The sequence below is a fragment of the Ambystoma mexicanum genome, chromosome 10, assembly GCF_040938575.1.
Source record: "Ambystoma mexicanum isolate Mex_15411 chromosome 10, UKY_AmexF1_1, whole genome shotgun sequence".
Classification (NCBI taxonomy): domain Eukaryota; kingdom Metazoa; phylum Chordata; class Amphibia; order Caudata; family Ambystomatidae; genus Ambystoma; species Ambystoma mexicanum.
Genome location: NC_090932.1, coordinates 630,114,085 through 630,136,873, shown reverse-complemented (window position 1 = coordinate 630,136,873; position 22,789 = coordinate 630,114,085). Strand labels below are relative to the sequence as shown.

The window sequence follows — 22,789 nt, the reverse complement described above, 5'->3', positions numbered from 1 at the left end:
CTTACTTCCCTTCCAAGAACCTGGGACACCGTTGTGATAAACACCACATTTCTCACCCCAATACGAAACCAAAGGCAAAATAAATGGTATGACATGTTGATATAGTGCTTCATGCCTGATCCGTGCCACTCTGCCACATGGAAATATTAGCGGATGTGTTAACCAATTAAATAGCACTTTCTGTATCGACCTCAGAAATAAGAAGGACGGAGTCGGCCCTGCCGGGATTTGGAATGTATGAAGTGCAGGCTCACCCCATACCTCTGGAGAGTTCTTAAACTGTGTGCTGTGCTCCTGTATATTTCTAAAGGGATGCCAAAAGACATCACAAAATCACACCTTCTTTGTTGCTAGTTCCCTTTTCTGAAACCAGCTAATGAGTCAGTGCCCTTCATTTGAATCTCTAGAAACAAGAATGATTCTCATTTCGGAGCACTTCCCGTAATTATTTATCATGACGGTGATTCCCACTGCCCTTTCGATGAAAAGATTGGAAAATGGGCGGCGCTTGGACGAAGAGCAAGGGCATAGACTTGAAGAGTATGGCACAGTAGGGCACACCAGCCATGGAAAGATAAACATAACAAAAGGAAGGTTTCAGAGCTGAAGAGAAAAAAGGCTAGCCGTTCATTTGCTTTTGTAAAAGGAAACCAGTCTCCCTTGCCACACGACAACAGGGCGACCATGTAATTGTGGGCACAACAGGGCTTTACACTAGGATGCATTTGCAACAATCTAAATGCATGCGAGCTGGGGCATGTTTCTTTGAAGTGCAGATACCAAATACATGCGGAGGTAAGAGGAGTAGTTTAATTTGAAAAAAAGATACAGACCAAAATGCTGATTTTCGCAGCACATGTGGAATGTGCCTGGCAGATGTTTCTCCAAAATCTACAATAATGTCCACAGGGGTAAAGATCAGACGTTACATGGATCCCTGGTGATGAGCCTTTTTCTTTTCTGGGTGAAGCCGCAACACCATCACTGTTTAAAACAGCTGAATTCTAAGGGCTATGAAGGAGTGGGGTTCCTTTGGGATAAACTACTGCTGGTAGTAACTGCTACGTCAACGCCCACCCCATCCTAAACCACCAACTCTTGCAATAAGTACTTCACTCACTAACTTACACACCCGGGATACCTGCAGAGGAATCCAGTATGCACCCAACTTACAGGCCTGCATTGAAGCACCCATTGTATGGTGAAACCCAGGCCTTTTCTACCACTGTCTAGGAATCTCAAATCTAGGTGTGTTTCTAATTGTCTACCATTTTGTGAAACCCACGCCTTTTCTCCCACTGTCGAGGAATCTAAAATCTAGGTGTGTTTTCTCACCATCTACCATTTTGTGAAACACCGGCCTTTTCTCCCACTGTCTAGGAATCTCAAATCTAGGTCTGTTTTCTCACCGTCTACCATTTTGTGAAACACCAGCCTTTTCTCCCACTGTCTAGGAATCTCAAATCTAGGTCTGTTTTCTCACCGTCTACCATTTTGTGAAACACCAGCCTTTTCTCCCACTGCCTAGGAATCTCAAATTTAGGTCTGTTTTCTCACTGTTTACCATTTTGTGAAACCTAGGCCTTGGTCTCATTGTCTACCACTTTGAGAACCAGAAGGAAACGACTAGGAAGCATAGACCCAGCAGGGCAATAGAACCCCAGGGAGGAACCCATGACCCCAACTTACTCTTCCCTAACCAGCGGGCGAGGGGACGACACCCCGACCACCCATGTCCACATACCGCTAGTCCACACAGGAAACTCAAGAAGGTAAGGACCGCACATGGGATGGGCAGGGAGGGACCAGAATCCTATATCCTAGAAATCACAAACCCCACTGTGGGAAACACGCCTGCATCGACCAGGTACACATATCTCTAGAGTAATACAGAAGAAAACTGCCACTCCACAACACGCCTGCCGACTAAGACAGCCAATCAACAATTCCAATCACACAGTATAATCATAGATGTTGAGCACAGACACGCAAAGACAAAGAGGTAAGAAAAACCTGCTAACTCAACTCTAAAACCTCAACTTTCTGCATACACTTCTAATACAGAAACCCACACAGACATTTCTCTGCACAGCAATCTGCAAGTACTTCACCACATTTCAACAACGGACTAACAACACATAACCCGGCACAACAAAACATGGGAATTTGCACTGACCCAAAAACCGCACCTAAACTCTGCGAAAGGTGCAAACCGGACTTAATATATAAAGCCATTATAAATTATTTTCAGACCGTAGACAAGTCCCACCTATTATCATCTGTGGATATATTCAGAACCGATCCAGGTTCCAATATGTTGCGTAGGTTGATTGACTTTATTAATGCCATATCATATCACTGCCATGACAATGGCCATCCATAGAAGCGCATTAGTATAACACTGTGCAGTACAGTTCAGTGCCTCAAACTTGGAAACTGCATCCCTTCATCTCAGTCATATTCAAACTCCTGCGCCATTTGTTTGGTTTCAAATTGATCCGACATTCCAAAATATTTCAATATCACACTAATCAGGAAGCTGTAAAGAGCAGGGATAGGGCACAAAAACACTGCCTTGTGGGTAGCTGTGTGAAATGGGGGCATGATGAAGCCCAAGAAATGAAGCATTGGTTATAGAAATGAACTCTTCACAGGTCAAGTCTTTAGACTGAAGATAATGGCTCTCCCCATACATAGCTCAAAATGTCTGGCCATCTGCTTCAGTCTCCCTGTGACAACCAGCTCACTGTAGCACACGTTTGCAAGATGCCCTGGCACACACACACAAACACAAATCCATCACTATTCATTTTGTTACAGAATCTTCTGCAAGCTGCCAAGAGATAGGATATCAGTCGAAACCATAAACCCATTTACAGCTGACAACAAGATTGATGACCTGCAGTGCACAGATTTCCCCCTATTAGCTGTCAGTGCTCACAGCCCATCTGTCATTTCACAATGAAAATATGCAGTCAATTGCTTGCTTATTGAAAAAAAGGAGACTGCACTGTCATTCTGCAGTGACTCACATTTGGTCACTACGCCCTCCAAGTGGATGATGTTGGGATGGTCAAACTGCCCCATGATGCTGGCCTCACTCAGAAAGTCTCTCCGCTGCTTGTCCGTGTAGCCGGCTTTCAGGGTTTTGATGGCCACGCAGATTTCTCGCTTGCCTGGCACTTTCAGGCGCCCGCTGCAGACTTCACCGAATTCCCCTGCAAAGCCAATGGAGTGCGATGTGTTCATCAGCAGTCATCACAATCAGGAGACAGTCAGCATGCAAGCTACGATGATCAATTACTCATGGGTAAGAAAAATAGCTGACGTTGATTGTTATGGCTACCAATTGATTAAGCGCCTTACCTAAAAAGATAGTAAACTCTAAATTCCTACTAATGGGTAAGATTGGACGGGATGGGAGAAGTACCAGATTTATCAATAGCGATTATAGACCATGACCTTTTTTGCGTCAGTGCAGGCACTTCGGGAGGATAGCTCAGGGGCAATGCGCTCGCCTTGGAAGCAAGACGACGCGGTGCAACACAGGTTCGATCCCGGGTCCGCGCTTAGAAACCTCTGGGTATTGAGTGCATTATAAATAACCAATTATATATGTATTGTATATAAAAGGGGGTACACCCACGGTTCCTCGCCCTCAAACGTTAATGCGGGCTAGTACATCTTTGTCACTGCGATGGTTCTACTTAGAGATGGTGAACAAAACTACAGCACATCAGCATGGGAGGAAATGGCACACAAGGAGTATTATGTCACTGTTCAATGCCATTGGGGGGTGGGGAGGGGCAAGGTGGTAAAGAAGTGTCAATGGGGATGATGAGTGCATTGGACAGTGGACTTAATGATGTATTGGGGGTTTGAATTTAGCCCTCTTTGGTCATTTCAACAAAGCAAGTAACATGTGTCAGTTAATGCTATAAATCTACAATTACTGTCAATCCAATGAAAGGGCCTTTAACCAGAAATGGCTGGGAAAGCAGTGCAGGCACTTCCATTATTATGAAAGCGGCACTCAAGGGCCATGAATGATCCACTTACCAACACCTATGACTTTTTCAATCTTGATGCAGGAAGCATCGATTTCTTTGGCAAACTCCCGGACTGCTTGGTTGGGATCCTCGTACATGAAGGGGTCCACGTATGTTTTTACACCTGTGGGGAAAAAAACATGTTTGTGGAATTTTAGTACCAAAAGCAGTTAGGATCTTAGTTAAAATTCTCAAGCGAGAGTAGAACTCTCTGCAAACCATCTGTAGGTAAGAAAAGTAAGAAAACCACAGCGACAGCAAAGAGCCACAGTCTTTCCCACATGATTGTCAATGAACACACTTTTAAGATAACTGGAGCTGCAACTAACAATTTTAAAAAATTAAGTAATTCACTCCTGCTGAGTATCTACCTCCCAACATTACTGTGGGTAGGGTGACCAGATTTCCAAAACGGAAAACCGGGACGACCAACAATATAAAAGAGGGACTACCCCATCGCAGCCCACCAATTACCACCCCTCCCCCAACACGCCCCCACAACCACCACCCAATCATATTCCCAACACTTCCCCTTTCTATAAAGTGTATATGATCTCATTTATGCAGTTTTGTCTGTGAATCTTGGCATGTTACTTCACAGCGTTTGCTCTAATTGATATTACATGGCTTGCTGCACAATCATTTCCCAGCCAATCTCTGTGGCACAGTCAGTAAGTGTTGTGATTTATACCTGAAAGATTGGGGGTTGGAGCCAGTCCTCCAACTTCAAAATTCTAAAAGTGTTGTGAAAAATAATTACGAATTTAATTACAATAGTCACCCAACCATGCAAACCCGGATGGGGTTTCTAAAATGAAAAAAAACTCATGGGACCCCGGGACAGAGGGTGATTTCCCCGGACTGTCCCTGGAAAACCCAGGATAGCTGGTCTCCCTAACTGTGGGCCCTAAGGGAAAGCTGAGGCACTACGCAGCTCCACAATTCGACTTCCGCTCACCAGAGCAATGTGTGCTCCCCTCGACCCTCTCCCCCGCTCCCAGCTTACAGAGAATGTAGCCCCTCTTACCTTGGTTCATATGCTTTTCTTCATCCGCTTCTTGCTTTGCTTTGCTGTACTTACTGCGCCTGTTAACGGCAAAAGCGCGTCGCTTAGAAAAAGTATCCACAGAAACTGGCCGACCCATTTATTGTATACTTCCACGTGGGTCGAGAAATATTATGACATTATGACGAGGTCAGGGACATGCGAAGCACCCAGAGTCCTATGGCAAGGCGTGCCGCCATTAGAGGTTTATGCGCGCATTTCACGAGGCATAAAACACTGACGCGCTGATGAGGGAGGGCCCGTGCGTCCTAATACACTGTGGGCTTGTGTAATCAGAGCGTTTACTCAAGAGAAGAATGAAGAAAAATAAAGTCTCCGCAAAGGACACCAATGGCTGCGCAAACACTGATTGCGCGTATTAGCTCGTAATGACACTTTCCACATTAAATGGCCACGTCCAAATGTATCCATTGTCCCCTGTTGCACCCCCACCCCCTCCCGGAGCTCCGGGAGGAGGGCGCTGTGGAACGCCAGTATTCACAGCAGGGCCGGTGGGGTGGGGGAGGGGCACTGTCACGGGCCAGCAGAGAAGGAATTGACATCGGCAGGAGGCTCACCTGCACCACAGAAGGGACGCTTTGTTACAGGTTTGGGTTCCCTCCATAATTATAGGGATTTGGGAAGCGCTGATTACGCAGCGTGATGGGTGCTCAGGAAGGGAAGCCCTTTCAGGCCCTGGCTGGAGTCAGTGAAGCATTGACACCTACAGGTGAGGCTGAAAGATAAAGGCGAGCAGGGGCCGTTCCTCGAGGCTTCTCCGGCCCATCACAAAGGGAGGTATGTGTGCGAGTCTGTGTGTGTGTGTGCATTGTGAGATAGCGGTGTGCATGTGTGCGCATGCGGAACCTGCGTCAACGGAAGAAAGGACGAGGGGGGCTTTGATCAAATACCGACTCGAGTGTGTTTTGGCATTTCTGGCCCCAGCATGAAGGCCCCAAAGCTTCTAGAAAACAAAGGAAGGTGCTTTATTCAAGTACGCTGGATGAAAAGCAAAGGCAATGCGGAAACCGGAGCACCTGTTCAGATTGTACCCAAGCCCTTGCAAGGAGTTCAGAGACGTTATCCGATTCCCCGGTACCCTGTGCCCTTCTCCCAACGTGCCCAGGGTGTGTTTAACAAGCATGGACTCGGGTTAAGAGCATTGAGCGATGCTATCGGCCACTCGGAATCTGTTCACTAGGTGCTTGAGTGCACGCGGCTCAGAAAAGGAGGTCTGGACACCATTCGGATGTTGGGCTGGGAGGGGGCTCCCCACATTACCTTCTTTCCCCCTCCAACTGGAGATGGAATCGCTGCTGGGTTTCATCTAAGGGGGGGGGGGGCAGGCAGATGTACTGGGTGAAGCAAACGCCTCACTTTACAATTTAGGCCAAAGCCACCCCGCGCCTTTACCAGCACACGTGGCGTCAAGTGCTTCCGGGTCGAACGTATTGTAATGAAAACTGGTCTTCCACAGAGCAATTCTGACACTTTAGCGCCGTGGCGCAAATCTGAAAGCGGGTACTTCATTTTGCACGCCTTATATATTTGCACAGGGCCCATTAGATGCAAAATTCATCTATGTGATATTAACGAAAACGATAACACCGAATCACATCGAAAATGATTCGATATCTTTTTTAAAAGGCAGTAAACACCCTCCCCAACATATTTTAGGACTGGTGCAATTATATAATCAAACTCCAGTCCTAGCATATTTGGGGAAAGTGTTGGATAGTGCCTTTAAAACAAAACATCAAATCACTTTCGATGTGATTCGGTGCTATGGTCTGTTGATATCAACCCCAGTGTTACTATTTGGTGCATGTAATTCTTGCAGTGACAAATTCTGATGCCCCAGTTTTCTGCCTGGTACCTATGAATTTGAGATCAAATGGTGTTTTGGAGTCCAAGATCAATTTACCTCATTTGAATTCTCTCCCTCAACACAGAATACAGGCATTAATACCGACCATCTAGAGATAAGCAATACTTAACCAATCCACATAAGCTAGAGATGGATGGTGAGTACATTTCAATGAGATTTTTCCAATCTGCATTTTACGGTTCTTTTATTGTGGTGTGGGAAAGTCAGACGCTTTGAATCTTTCAGTTGACTCCCCAAGGCCGTTTTGTTATTGTGTGCAGTGCATGCATGCACCCCCAAAGCAATCATAATAATGGTATCAGTGTACCTGGCTGCAGTGAGAAAGACTGCCTCAAAGAGTAAGCTTCAGAGCTCCATGTGGTGCCAGGTGGCATGCAACAACTGAGGCCCGTGAGGCCGTCTTGCTTGCCTTTAAAGGGTCCCCCTTCAGAGCGCCTGCAATCCGCAATGCCCCACAGCCAACCCTCCCTTGCTTCCAGTGCTGGCGAAACATTTTCAGGACGCTTGGCATTGTCAAAATGTTGTGGTGTCCCTCCATATCAATGGTCTGGCACTGCCAGCTTAAGGCCCGCCTCCTATTAATGGGGCAAATATGGGAATGATGATTGATCAGAGAAGTTCAGAGAAGATGTTTGGGAAGCAAGAGGAAAAGAGATATGCTAAGAGATCAAACTGGGGAGTCAGCTTTGGGTAAATGAACATTGGTGCAGGCAAAATTCTTTGTTAGAGAAATTTCTCGGGGCGCACCAGTGAAATCTAGTGGCTAAGACCTGAAACATCTTCCCAAAGCCTAGTCTTAGGCAGTCTAACTATGCTATAGAGAGGTGAGAAACATGGCCATGGGCGGATAGCAGAATCCTACTAAGTGCATCCTATGTGCCAAATTTTATCAGAGTTCGCCAAACTCTTGTCGCGCTCTGAAACACTTGTGTACGAGCGCGATAGAAATAAAATATCAATTCAATTCAAAGGCAACAAATGTTTAGTGGGAAGCGGATCACAAACACTCATGGTAGGCACGCCCATAAACCATCACTCCCTGGGCAAAATACATATGGGAAGGTGATAGCTTGTAAAAATGATGTTGTAGGCAGTATATAGAGGACAAGAAGCATTTTATGATCAAACTACAGATCTCTCTTTTTTCCACGAGAGGATGTAGGATCTCTTAAAAATATTCCCTATTCTCATGCTGCACTCATCTAAACACATCACCACCCTGCCAACCTTGCCTCACTTCCCATCAGTACTTTCATCACTCGAATTCTCACCAACGTGCTTACAGCGGCTCTGGATCTGTCTCGTGCCCAATTTAAACACCTCGGGATGGGGATAACTAAGCAGACTGTTGGGTGTCCTGACCCACGTTTAAGCTACCCTGCTACAACATTTGGTGCTGTGGGCTTAGAAAATTCAAGATGGCGGAAAACCCACATGTGCGCTGAAATCCAGGAAAGCTGCGCAGTTTGTGCGCCCACCAAAATGGTTGCCTCACTTGCCACCCACCAGTGCGAGAATGAAAGGCCGGGTTGCCATGAGGGAAATGGGTTGCCAAAGGAAAAACAGTAGCGCCGGTTAGCTTCAAAGCGCTTTAAAACCACCATTGGACTACCCGCACAGTAGTCTGAAACCATTGGGAATGGCAATGCTGATTGCCAAATGCAACCTAGAATTGTGGGGAATTCATTTCTTAAATCCCAAAAATGGGTGCAGTACCAGTACTCACCACTATCCAAAAGCCGGCGTTTTAAAACCACTCTGTGTGTTTTTCTGAAGGCAAGCAAAATGCCTATTTCAAACCTTGCAACATGTGCAAAATATTCACTGAACACCAGCAGACATTTGGCAGAATGGAGTTTTGTGTGCCTACAAAATCTGGGAAATGAAGAGCCCAAAAACAATGCTTATAACAAAAATGCTATGGAGTCAGCAGCTTAAGCCTAACTGCAACTGGATTTAAAACCACCAAAATCGAAAATGTTAAATTAAATGAGTGACCTATGTTTGGTGTCACATGCCTTTGTAACTGTTGAAATGTCATAGTTTTGCACTTAGAATCAGCATTCTAGCTGCATGTGTAAAATTACAAGTTATTTTAAAAGCAACAAAAAGTTAGCTGAAGGTCTGGCTTAAGGAACTTGATTTTGCCTAGCAACTACCCATCAGGAGTGAAACTTGAGTCACCACTGTGTTCCCAGGCCAACCTTCCTTTTGCTGCCCAGGCTAAGGATATGCCATCTATCTGATAATTGAATTATCTGTGCTCTGCAAGAGAGTGAACAAAGCCCTCTTCACTCAGGCAAAGGTTTTTATTACCGCAGTCGTAAATTGTAGCTTCCTCTTGGCAGGAGCTGGGAGGAGCACTGCCTGTGAGAGCAAGCTGGCTTGGCAGGACTGGAAAGAACCAGAAATTCAACCTTGTGCTGAGGGTAAACCACACCCCTTTGGAGCCAGAACATAACTTTAAAAAGATGAATAACTCATAGAGCGGACATGTGAAAATTTTATAAATGATACCATAATTCTTGTGATTTTTCTGCCCACAGTTTAAGACGTGGTAGGAACCGGTGGTATGTTCGGGGAGGTTTTAGCGGAAAAGTGGATATTACTCTAAATGTGTGCATGTTAAAAATCTGAAACTTCATCAGTTAATGTCCCTACCCCCTGCACACATGTATGTAAAGTTGGGTCCATGTCGGAAATTGAAAAAGCAGTTAAAAAGTCAATTATGTACACTCTTTGAATGCAAGCTCCGAGAATGAGCAGATTTGGACATAGACATGGCTAAATTCAGCCACACCATGTATATGTAATTTTAAACAAATGTGTACCTGTGCAAATATGTTTTTAGGTCAGATATAGATTGTGTGTAAAGTTGACAGGGGTGGGTTCTCTGTATCATAAACAGACCTCATCATGATGACACTTCATTTCATTCCCCCAATCAAGTAAGGAATGAAAGTTTGACCAATTAGAAGCTGAGAGAGAGGTAGGGTCAGTGATGCTAGAACACACCCACATTCTAAACACATAAAAGCAGACAGACAGGACAGATAGAGGCCTGCCAAATCCATCTGCCGCTGAAAGCTCTGCCGGAAAAATCCATACTTACCTCCATCAAACTCCAGAAAGCCAAACTAGAGACTTCAATCTATCCAGAGCAGAGAGACCCAAAGAACCGGTGCCTAGCAGAGACCAGACCCCTGTGAGCAGTTCCAGAGGCCAGGCGCTGTGAGCAGAACCCGGAAAGACCTGACCAGACTGAAGTCCGTGACCAAGTCGCTTTCCTGTTCAAAATCTCTTGTGAGTACTTAGCAAAACTCAGAACACATCTCTTAGTTTAAATTCATCTAATTCAATCTATTTAACCTAAGTAGAACTGCCTCCTAGCTGTCACCTGTCATTCTAGCTGCAAAAATTTGTCACTTGTCATTTTGAAAAAGTGTGCGTTTAAAATTTACAAAACCAAAAACGACCTTTACTAAATTACTCATATCTCCGCAACCGTTTGGGCTAGAGACTTGCAATAACTTTCATTTGGAAGCTGAGATCCCAGGCTTTTCTAGGACCCCAAAACGGTAGAGATAGTCCTTGCGGTTCCTTTGTAATAGCGCTCGGCGCATCCGCGAATTTTACCGCGATTTGCAATTTCTTCACATGTAAAAACTACTGCTGTTTGCTTTCCATTGGCCAGAAATTCGTTTAACCTGCTAACTATCCCTGCATCATTGCTAGTGTGAGCCTGGACTAATATTAACTAGATACCACTCACCCTGAACCTCTATAAGGGAATTAAAAGCAAATTTAGCATATTTCTCATTCATTGCCAGCACATATCCAAGCATTGCCTGTGTTTTCAAAACTCCTATCTGTTTTCTGTAAGCTTGCTGGGATTGAACTGAATTACAGTTGATTGCATTTCTGAGGACTGTGTGTTTTCCTTCCATTTCCTTGCATTGCATAAAGAGGGGGGGAGGAAATAGCCCGAGAAAAGTGATTACATTGTCTGGTTGAATCATATTGCGTATTTTCTGTACTACATTCATTGAATATTGCATCCACCTGAGCTACATAAAGCATCCTCTACCACATTATACTTTTGTTCCTATTTACCAGTGTGCTACCTTATCCATTTCAGGTCAACTCATTAGTCATTATAAAGAAGTGTGCTAGTGCCAGATTCTCCGTTGTTAATATTTACCATATCAGATTAAGTGTGATATTCAATTATTAATTTATTATAAAGTGTGATATATATATTTTAATTTATCAAATAAACCTTTTAAACTTGCAAAACAGAACTACTTCTTGGCTCAGTGGGGTCAGGGGGATTCCAAGAGAGGGGTGTTATACAAGGGTAGTCATCCAGGACGCATGAACTGGACCTAAAGATATATCCATAAGGGTTTTCATTCAGTATTCTAGACTAGGCGTTAACTTGGCTGTAGTGCTGAATTGAATCCTCTTACAAAGTGGGGGCTCGAGCCGAGACGTTGGGTTAGATTTACCACTTGTGCAGCTTAATACAGTGTGCTAACTGACGGGATACATACATCCAGTCGGATCACCACGCTGCATTACGCTGTGAAGCATTCCTCAAAAGGGACACTCCAAGAAAAGTTCTGTTCTGCAAAACTAAAATACTAACTTCTGTAAGTCAGGACAGAGACCAATCTCTAGAATGACGACCTTGGTAGATATGAAAATAGCCAGAGAGCACTTCTTACACAAACTATTTGTGAGAGGTGAATGGACTCACCAGGACCAAACGGTCTGGTTGCAGGCCATCACACAACAGGTCACTGAAACAGGGTCAGATATATATAGAGATCAGGGTCCCTTACATGTGGCCCTGAGTGAACTATATATGGCTCCTAAAGCCAAAGAGGAACACAATAAGATTGCCAGGATAGCAGCATACCTGTACCTATACGTTGGAGACATGCAGGATAGATGTGCGGAAAGCCAAAATCTGGCAAATAGGCAACAGATGGCATTACAGAAGGCCCAATCTGATCTGGACTCTTCTGAGCAGAGGCTGCAGAGGAGCCAGGAGTCAGAAAATGACAGCAGACGGTACATCACTAAAATAAAGGAGGATATGGATGTGCTGCAAAAGGAAAAGTCAGAACAGGATACCAGATTTCTGGCCCTACAGAAGGAGTACCAAGACAGTTTGGACTCCTTACTGCAGAGCCAGAAAAAGCTGGAGCAACAATTAGACTTTAACAGGGCATGCACGGAGCAGGTAGCCACCCTGCAAAGTCATCTAGATAGAGTGAAGGTAGAGAGCAACAAGCTGATCTTGAAAGACCTGGATACCCAGGCAGAGTTTGATGAGGAGCGCCAAAAAGCTGGTGCCCTTCAACGGCAAAGGGACGACCTGGCGGCACAAATGCAGGCTCTTAGTCAGGAAAGAGACGCCTTAGGCCAGGAAGTCTGCCATTTAAAAAGGAAAATGGAAGAAAATCACCTGGCCCACCAGGGGCTGGGTGACCTCCAAAAAGAACACCAGAACTTGTTAGAGCACACCAGGAGGGTGGAGGATGCTCTAGCAAGAAAGGAGCAGGCCAATAGGGACACAGCTCAGGAGGTAACCCTCCTGCAGCAAAGACTGGCCCAGTTCTCCAGGACCAACCAGGAAGCACAGAGGGAAAATGAGGCCCTCTGTCAACACAATGATAGGCTCCAGCAACAGGTAGCGATGCAGGAGAAACTGATAGAGTCGAGTAAGGCCTTAACAGAGGAACTGAAAGCACAAATGCAGGCTCTTGCATTGCAACAGGGAGCAGGGGCGGATAGAGATGAGGTCCGCTGGGAAAGAGAGACTCCTGACCATAACCGCAGGAGCCCTAACACCAGGGGCCTTCATCTTCCCCAGTCCCTGGACTCTACCACCCCCGTGTCCCCTGGCGCACATGAGCACAGGGCCACAGGGATGGCAGATTACTATCCAGCTAAGAGTATGGGGCTCATAGGCCAGTACCATCCAGGAATGGAGGGGTGGGCATCCGGGTATGGGCACCCAAGTACAATACAGTTCAGTGGGGAACCCCAGGAGAGTAGGCCCATTAAGGGCATCCTGAAAACCTCTGCCCAGTTAGGTCAGTGGAGGGGGTACCCATCAAATCCTGACAGCAAGGAGGAATCTGAAGACTCCTCTGAACTGCGCAGGACACAGGAGACCAGGTCCCCACATTCTGCCAGCCATTCCCAGGCTCGCAGAATCCGGGAAAACCTGGAAGAACAGACGGGAACCTCTGGGAGCAGTGCCTCTGAGTCCGACGAAGAATGGACAAGGGTTACCCGAACCAAAAAGGCCAATAAGGCAAAAAGGGCCTTGCTCAAGGACCCCTTAAAGCAGATTAAGGCGATCAGGAGCGTCATCACGCCTTACCATAAGAACGCTAAGTATTCTGTTTGGGAGCACTTAGAGTTGTTTGAACAAATGATGGAGACTTTCCATTTGAAGGACAGCCAAAGCTGTATTCAATATGTAAAGTGGACCTTCTCCCCGGAATACTCCAGTTTCTTTGCGGGGCTGGAGGACCAAAATCATTTAAGATGGTCCACCTATAAGGCGGCCATCCTGAAACATTTTTCTGTTCACAGAAATCCTCAAGAGGCTCGCAAGGCAGCCTACAATTTGCAATGTGGGGAGGATCAGGCCCCACGAGAATTTGTGCAGGAGTTAAAGCGTGCTTTTGCGCAAACCACCAGAAGGGTGCGCACGGATAGCCGTGAATTTATAAACACGTTTTTCCATGCCTTGCCCAAATATATCATGACCCAGCTCGTGAGGGATTTTCACGAGAAAAGATCTTTAGACTGGGTCATTGAACAGGCTACCCGCATCTATGAGGTGCAGAAGCCCATAGAAAATAAAAGCAATGCCCAGAAAAACCCCAAAGCCAACAGCACCCCTGCTGCTGCCAAGGTGGCAGAGGTAAAGGTCACCCCCGTTTTGGATTTGGAGATGGGGGGGCCTAAAAACCTACCTGCACCTAATAATGCTAGGCCCAGAAGGTCCTCGGGCCAGTCGCAGACAGGGAGCCAGGGAGGCAGCCCCACAAATGGGGTCCCTCGCTCTCCTGACTATGTAAGTCCTCGCTACAAAGGTAATCGACCCATCCTGGGTTATGTGTGGACTCCTCCAGCCCAAGGGGGGGGATCCAGACAAGCACCTAACCCAGGGAACTTCCCTCCAAACTTCCCACAGGAGGGCAGAAATTTACCAAACCCTGGGCAGAACTTTTTCCCCAGATATCCACCCGACTTCCAACCCCAAAATCATCCATCCTTCTTTCCTCAATTCCCTGAGCCCAGACCACTGAATCCGGGAGAGGGGAGGCCAAGGGTGGAGGGGTACCAAAATCTTCCCAACCAGGGGTACTACCAGAGGAGGGACAGCTACCCTTCCCGGGATCAGCCCAGGGGAGAAAACAGGGCCCCGTATCAGCCTGAGCGGGTTTCCCAGTTAGAGCGCCAGGTTCAAAACATGGCGCGGGATATGGGTCATATACTGAGGGCACAGCAGAACCCTCAGATCAGCATGCCGGCGCAGAACGCACCCAACTCTGGACCTGGTGCTCCAGAACAATGACGGGGGCAGCACCCCGATAAATCACCGGTTCCCAGGGAGGAGGCACAAAGGGAAGGGGGGTGTAAAGCCTTGGAGGAAGCTTCCTTCCTCACTTGTAAACAGCCCCTGGAAACCCAGGAACCGGAAACAAAATCTCTTGCCCCTGAAAGTCTGCCTCCTAAGGAGCAGAGGGGGGGTAGGAGAAACAAAAGACCCAAACAGACTCAGTTTGAGGAGGAGGTACAGATCTTCCAATTTGAGGGAGAGGGATCCTCAGAGGATCCTGGGAAAAGGATCTTCTCCTTCAGAGAGGGGGGAACTCCTCCCAAAGAAAAATGGGTCCCTAGGGATGCAAATCCAGACTGGGGAGATGTGGAGACTGAGCTACCGCCGCCCACCATCTCATCCCAGAACCAACAGCAAGAAAATCCCCTGGTTCAAACCCATACTGGGGACTGCCTCCAAAAAGGGGGGGGCGGCCCAGAACCGGAACCAGGGGAACCCACAATGGCTCTGATCTCCAGTTGCCAAATTTTTCTTTCAGATTCCCAAGGCTCTCCACAGAATTCTGCCCAAATCTCTTCGCTAGCAATGTCCAAAACCAGAAAGTTAGCCCACCAGTTGTCCAAAAATGTACATTATCTGTGCCCCCTTGAGGAGAAGGAGGGAAGATATTATGCCCCGGTACAAGTACAGGGGCAGGGTACAATCTCGGCACTGGTGGACACTGGATCTCAAGCTACCCTTCTGTCCAGAAGGGCCTTTGACGAACTGAATGCAGGAAGGGGAGAGAATTACCAAATTCCTCTCACCTCTCTTCCTGGACAACTGCAGAACTTTGACGGGAAGGAAATTCCCGTCGAGGGGACGGCAGACTTGGACATTAAGATCGGGCGACACAAGTTGAAACACCCGGTCATAGTTGTGACCCCAGAGGGCACCCCTTGTTTACTAGGGAATGACCTCCTGAGAAGGTTGTCACCCCTAATAGATTGCGTAAACAAGGTCCTCTGGACCCAGACTAGCCGACCAATAAAATTAAAACAGAGTGCCAACCATGTTAGTTTAAACGGCACATGCCACATGGTTGAACAAAAATCTGACCAAGTAGAATTTCACTTCCAGAATAGCCAAATTCCAGACGTGACAGTAATAGCAGTAGGACAACAGACTGGTGATGGGGGGTCCTCTCTATTTCTGAAAATCAACCTTCCTTCCAGTCTAAAGTGGTACTCCACGCTGGAAGGAAACACTCTGAAATTCTATACCAATCCACAATCTGAAACTCCCACTCCTATAGTCCAGAAAGATGTGAAATCAGCTCAGAGCCTGGCTGATATTCAGCAAATTGGAGAGCAGTTGTTCATCCCTGTTCAGTTAAATGATGGGAAGGACTCTGTTCTCGCTCGAGTGTGTGTGAACAACGGTAAGAGCTTCATCAGCGAAGCCATGTTTCGCCAACTCCCAAAAGAACCAGCCATTCCCACCTTCAAACTGATAGACAAATGGGAAATGGACCTGGAAGTACCTAATTCCAAACATCTCCTGCCAAGCAGGTGTATGCTCAAAATCTCCATTGGCAACAAGAGCATAGTCCATGATTGTTGGGTCGTGCGAGACGTCCCTGCCGCCTTTTACTTAGGCAGTGACATTCTCAATCGCTTTGCCATTAGTTTGGACCTAATAAACTTCAAAGCTTGGTCCCGAGTAGCGGATAATCCCATGGGCTTTGATGATCCAGAAAAAGCATTTAGGTCAGCTCAATTGCTACCTTATGCAGTTGAAATTCAGGTTAAAGAGGAAGTCACCATCCCAGAAAGGACCCGACAATTCTCCCTGGAAGTGAAAGTTAAAAGGGGACAAGAGTTGAAAAACCCTGATGCTTACATACATCTAAATGCTTCTCTCCAACAGCAAGGGTTGGGGGTAAACCCGACTCCATTAGTCAACATAGAACATGACCCCATTCTAATAGAGGTGGATAACAGCGACTTAAAGAGTATTACTCTAGCCGCAGGCACCATTATTGGAATGGCGGTTGATGACCGACATTTCTCCATTGATCTTGTAAATGAACTGTTAGGACCCATCCCCAAGGACTGTTTTGACAGTGACAGTGATGACAACGCAACACCAGACAGGATTTTTACCCGGCATGGGGGGAACTTCCTGGTGTACACTTCCTGCCCCTATGGTAAGGAAGATGTGACCTGTGACTTCAGGAGGGATGAGGTGATTTTCCAGGTCCATGAGGGCTGCCTTTCCCACCTGAAGCCTCCGGTCCAAATCAGCACTCTGACCAGGGACTTCTCCACCCAGCTGGAGGAGGCCGCGGAGATAGCCAAACCAGAAGTCTTTCCAGGCTTCAGGCAGATGGTGGAAGAGAGAGTCAACCTAGCTGATGCCTGTGTGACTCTGGAACAAAAGCAAAAGTTGAAACAAGTTTTCTTGGATTTCCAAGATCTCTTTGCGGTAGACTCATATGACTGTGGTCGCACCGACATCCACACCACAACAATCCCCACGGACCCTGGCATGACTCCAGTGTTTGTGAAGCAATATCGCTTGCCTCTCGCATCAATGGAGTCCCTTACTGAAATAATTAAGAACCTTGAGTCCCGGGGAATAATCCGTCCCGTCCACAGCACTTTCAATAATCCGGTGCTGGGAATATTGAAGCCAAACGGCCAGTGGAGACTCTGTGCCGACCTCAGGGAGCTCAACAAACGGGTCCATACTTCCCGATGGCCTCTGCCCTACATTGACCAAGGGCTGGCCCAGATCCAGGGGTCACAGGTATTCACTGCAATAGACCTGACCAATGGATACTGGACTGTGCCTGTCAGTAAGGAGGACCAATACAAACTGGCTTTTACCTTTGGGGGCCAGCAGTACACATGGACCCGGACTCCCTTCGGATACCTTAACTCCGGTAATGAGTTCAATATTTTCCTACATAAGGCCATGCCCGACCTGGGTACGAGGGGTAACCTGGCTTATGTAGATGATGTCCTCATCAAAAGTTCATCTGTGGAGGAACACATAGCAGAGATCCGTTATGTTCTGACACAGTTGAGGGCCGCCGGAGCAAAACTTTCCTTTCAGAAAGCACAGTGGTGTAGAACCCGTGTTAATTTCTTGGGGCATGAGATTACTCCTCAGGGTCTCTGTCCCCAGGAAAAGAAAGTGGAAGCACTTCAGAAACTGAAAGACCCCACAACTCTGCGGGAACTAAGGAGCCTCCTTGGACTGACTAATTACAGCAGAAAGTTCATTGAGGGCTATGCAGAGATCACCAGACCCCTGATTCATCTCCTGAAGGGGGGGGTCAAGTGGGAATGGGGTCCAGAACAAGCCGAGGCGGTAAAACAACTCAAAAGAAGCCTCTCACAAGCGCCTTGCCTAGCTTACCCTGTCAGAAACAAGGAGTTCTTCCTGGAGACGGGGTTCTCTGATACGTGCTTGACGGCAGTATTATACCAAAAGCATGACAAGGTCAATAAAGTAATCTCCTATGCGAGTAAAACTTTATCCTCTGTGGAGGAAAAATTCAACGATTGTGAGAAGGCACTCCTGGCAACGGTGTGGGCATTGAAGAATTACCGCCCGTTTATCCAGGGGGAACACATCATAGTGGAGACTCCACACCAGCCTCTGCAATATCTCCAAAGTGACAGAATCCGGGCCGGAAATGTGAGTAATTCCCGAATTACTTCCTGGATTCTGTCAATGCAAGGCTTTCCTGTGGAGGTCAGATATGGCCAAAACAAGAAGAGTCCCCTCGCGCAAGGTCTGGCTGACTTGCATGATTGTGCCAGAGAAAACTGTCTCGAGGACGAAAGTCTAAAAATAAAGGACAACATGGAGGCATACCTTAATTCCCCACACAAAGTCTTTGAAGAAGACAAGTGTGAGGGAATGCCCACTGTCTATGTGGATGGATGCTCTTACCATGTTGACTACAACGGGGAGAAAGAACTAGTGGCCGGCGTAGGGAATGCATGGGTGAATGAGTCCCCAGAACCCTCCGCCGGATTCAAAATTGGTCCCCGAAGTAGTCAGGTGGCAGAATTGATGGCTGTGCATCAGGCCATCCTCACTGCTGTCCAACATCAACTCCACGAACTGGTCATAATCACAGATTCGGATTATGTACGGAACGGGTTCGTGGAGCACCTGGTTAATTGGAAAACCAGAGGCATGTTATGTGCTAACAACAAACCCTTGAAACATGGGAAGTTGATCCAAAACATTGATGATCTGGTCACCTCGAACGAGATGACCATCTATTGGAAGAAGATCAAGGGTCATTCCAAAGTAGAGGGACCAGACAAAACTGGAAATGACTTAGCTGATCAGCTGGCCAAAACCGGGGCCATCCAAGGGGATCTAATTGAGATTGAGTCCCTGTTGGGGGAAATCCAGGTCACTGCTATCACTAGGTCCCAGACAAATGCTCACAACGACCTCTCAATTGCACAATGGAGTAAGGAGACCCCTGATGCTGATTTGATTACTGCTCAGAAGGGGGATCCAATAATTGGTAAATTTTACCAGCACCTTGAGGACCCTGAGAACTTTCCCCTGACGGATACCGATTACATTGGGAAAGAGGACCTAAGAGTGTTGATGAAATGTCCAAAAATGTTCCGGATCCAAGACGGTTTGCTGGTAAGGAAATCCAAAGCTGGCCACGATCAGTGGGTGGTTCCTACCTCATTCCGAAGCCTGATGTTAAGTCACGCCCATGATGCGGCCACCGCCGGTCATAGGGGGTTTCACACAACATTGGAAATCTTAAGAGAGGTTGCATACTGGCCACACATGGGGCAGGACCTCGACCAATACTTGAAGGGGTGTCTTGTGTGTGCACAATTTCAGCCGACATCCCTCACACACCGGGCGCCTTTACAAAAGAGGGGAATGACACTGCCATGGTCAGATTTACAAATCGACTTTGTAGGCCCTGTGATTCGCTCGGCTAGGGGGAATAAGTACATGTTGACTGTGACATGTTTGTTTACCAAGTGGGTGGAATGTCTCCCAGCCCCAAACTGCAAGGCAGAAACTGCAGCTGCCTTGATGATTAACCACATCTTTTCCCGTTTTGGTCTACCTCAAAGGATTGAGTCAGACAGAGGTAGCCACTTCACCAGTGAAGTAATGACAAAGATGTGGGAGATACTGGGGGTCAAGAGAAAGCTGCATATTGCTTACAGACCAGCTTCTTCTGGGGCAGTAGAGAGATATAACCGGACAATTGTGAGCATCTTAAAAAAGTTTGTGGCAGATTCTGGGCCAAGTTGGGATATCCGATTACCTCTGGTCCTAATGGCCATCAGATCTACCCCTTCATCTGCAACCAAAATGTCACCATTTGAGTTGATGACTGGGCGCAAGATGGTGCTTCCTCAGCATTTGCTCTACCGGACCCAAGAGCAGACACTAATAAATGCCTCCACTACTCATGAGTATGTGGAGAATTTAAGGAAACACCTTCAACATGCTTTTGCTTACGCTCAGCGGAATCTAGAAAGATCGACTGATAGCATGAAGACCCATTATGACCTGAAAACTTCCAGGAAGGAATATCAGGTGGGAGACCGGGTCTATCTATACAACTTCCAAAGGAACCAGGCCAAGCAGCGCAAATTTTTGCCTACATGGAAGGGACCCTTTGAGATCGTCGATAAGATCTCCCCTGTGGCCTACAAGATCCGCATCCCCAAAGGCGGTTCGGCAGAGGGGGAAGACAAGTGGGTCCACATAAACCAGTTGAAATGTTGCCATCCCAGGCACACTCTGCAACAACTGGAGGAATCCTCTGGAATCCTAGCAGGCACTGTCTCAGACTAATTCAGTTCCAACCATAAAACATACCACATCTAGTCTCTAAAATATTGTGATTTGCATGAAACTGTCTCTTAGTTATACTGTTTTTTTTTCTCAAAATAAGAATGTAATGTTTCGTTATGATAAAATGCATATGCTGCCCCACTACCTCAACAGTGGTGGAAAAACGTCTATGAGTAGATATTGCCGCTTTTGCTTTATCATCCTAGGAGAGATGAAACCATGAAGGATGACCAAGAAGAACGATTCGGAGACCGGGAACGGAGATCCAATGGGCCCAGTGGACCGCCCAATACTCCCATCAGGACCGGCGAGGAGAACCGATCGATCAGTACCGGATGGAGAAGAAGATGCTGAACTGTGCCATCTACAGAAGAGGAAGAAGATTATGCGGACAGACCGGTGCATGGGTCAAAACCCTTGTGCACGCGACTCCCCATCGACTCAAATTCAAAGTGCAGTCGCGTGGGGGGGACTTGTTGGGTGTCCTGACCCACGTTTAAGCTACCCTGCTACAACATTTGGTGCTGTGGGCTTAGAAAATTCAAGATGGCGGAAAACCCACATGTGCGCTGAAATCCAGGAAAGCTGCGCAGTTTGTGCGCCCACCAAAATGGTTGCCTCACTTGCCACCCACCAGTGCGAGAATGAAAGGCCGGGTTGCCATGAGGGAAATGGGTTGCCAAAGGAAAAACAGTAGCGCCGGTTAGCTTCAAAGCGCTTTAAAACCACCATTGGACTACCCGCACAGTAGTCTGAAACCATTGGGAATGGCAATGCTGATTGCCAAATGCAACCTAGAATTGTGGGGAATTCATTTCTTAAATCCCAAAAATGGGTGCAGTACCAGTACTCACCACTATCCAAAAGCCGGCGTTTTAAAACCACTCTGTGTGTTTTTCTGAAGGCAAGCAAAATGCCTATTTCAAACCTTGCAACATGTGCAAAATATTCACTGAACACCAGCAGACATTTGGCAGAATGGAGTTTTGTGTGCCTACAAAATCTGGGAAATGAAGAGCCCAAAAACAATGCTTATAACAAAAATGCTATGGAGTCAGCAGCTTAAGCCTAACTGCAACTGGATTTAAAACCACCAAAATCGAAAATGTTAAATTAAATGAGTGACCTATGTTTGGTGTCACATGCCTTTGTAACTGTTGAAATGTCATAGTTTTGCACTTAGAATCAGCATTCTAGCTGCATGTGTAAAATTACAAGTTATTTTAAAAGCAACAAAAAGTTAGCTGAAGGTCTGGCTTAAGGAACTTGATTTTGCCTAGCAACTACCCATCAGGAGTGAAACTTGAGTCACCACTGTGTTCCCAGGCCAACCTTCCTTTTGCTGCCCAGGCTAAGGATATGCCATCTATCTGATAATTGAATTATCTGTGCTCTGCAAGAGAGTGAACAAAGCCCTCTTCACTCAGGCAAAGGTTTTTATTACCGCAGTCGTAAATTGTAGCTTCCTCTTGGCAGGAGCTGGGAGGAGCACTGCCTGTGAGAGCAAGCTGGCTTGGCAGGACTGGAAAGAACCAGAAATTCAACCTTGTGCTGAGGGTAAACCACACCCCTTTGGAGCCAGAACATAACTTTAAAAAGATGAATAACTCATAGAGCGGACATGTGAAAATTTTATAAATGATACCATAATTCTTGTGATTTTTCTGCCCACAGTTTAAGACGTGGTAGGAACCGGTGGTATGTTCGGGGAGGTTTTAGCGGAAAAGTGGATATTACTCTAAATGTGTGCATGTTAAAAATCTGAAACTTCATCAGTTAATGTCCCTACCCCCTGCACACATGTATGTAAAGTTGGGTCCATGTCGGAAATTGAAAAAGCAGTTAAAAAGTCAATTATGTACACTCTTTGAATGCAAGCTCCGAGAATGAGCAGATTTGGACATAGACATGGCTAAATTCAGCCACACCATGTATATGTAATTTTAAACAAATGTGTACCTGTGCAAATATGTTTTTAGGTCAGATATAGATTGTGTGTAAAGTTGACAGGGGTGGGTTCTCTGTATCATAAACAGACCTCATCATGATGACACTTCATTTCATTCCCCCAATCAAGTAAGGAATGAAAGTTTGACCAATTAGAAGCTGAGAGAGAGGTAGGGTCAGTGATGCTAGAACACACCCACATTCTAAACACATAAAAGCAGACAGACAGGACAGATAGAGGCCTGCCAAATCCATCTGCCGCTGAAAGCTCTGCCGGAAAAATCCATACTTACCTCCATCAAACTCCAGAAAGCCAAACTAGAGACTTCAATCTATCCAGAGCAGAGAGACCCAAAGAACCGGTGCCTAGCAGAGACCAGACCCCTGTGAGCAGTTCCAGAGGCCAGGCGCTGTGAGCAGAA

General features: G+C 46.6%; 1 protein-coding gene across 1 annotated transcript in view; it reads right to left on the bottom strand.

Moving 5' to 3' along the window:
* EPHA4 (EPH receptor A4) overlaps positions 1–22,789 on the bottom strand; it is a 192,509-nt gene that overhangs the window by 28,236 nt on the left and 141,484 nt on the right. The window contains exons 9-11 of the mRNA XM_069618223.1: positions 5,077–5,135; positions 4,060–4,173; positions 3,033–3,218 (exon numbers count right to left, since the gene is read on the bottom strand). Of these exons, the coding sequence (XP_069474324.1) occupies positions 3,033–3,218; positions 4,060–4,173; positions 5,077–5,135 (359 nt within the window). The remainder of the gene's footprint in view (positions 1–3,032; positions 3,219–4,059; positions 4,174–5,076; positions 5,136–22,789) is intronic.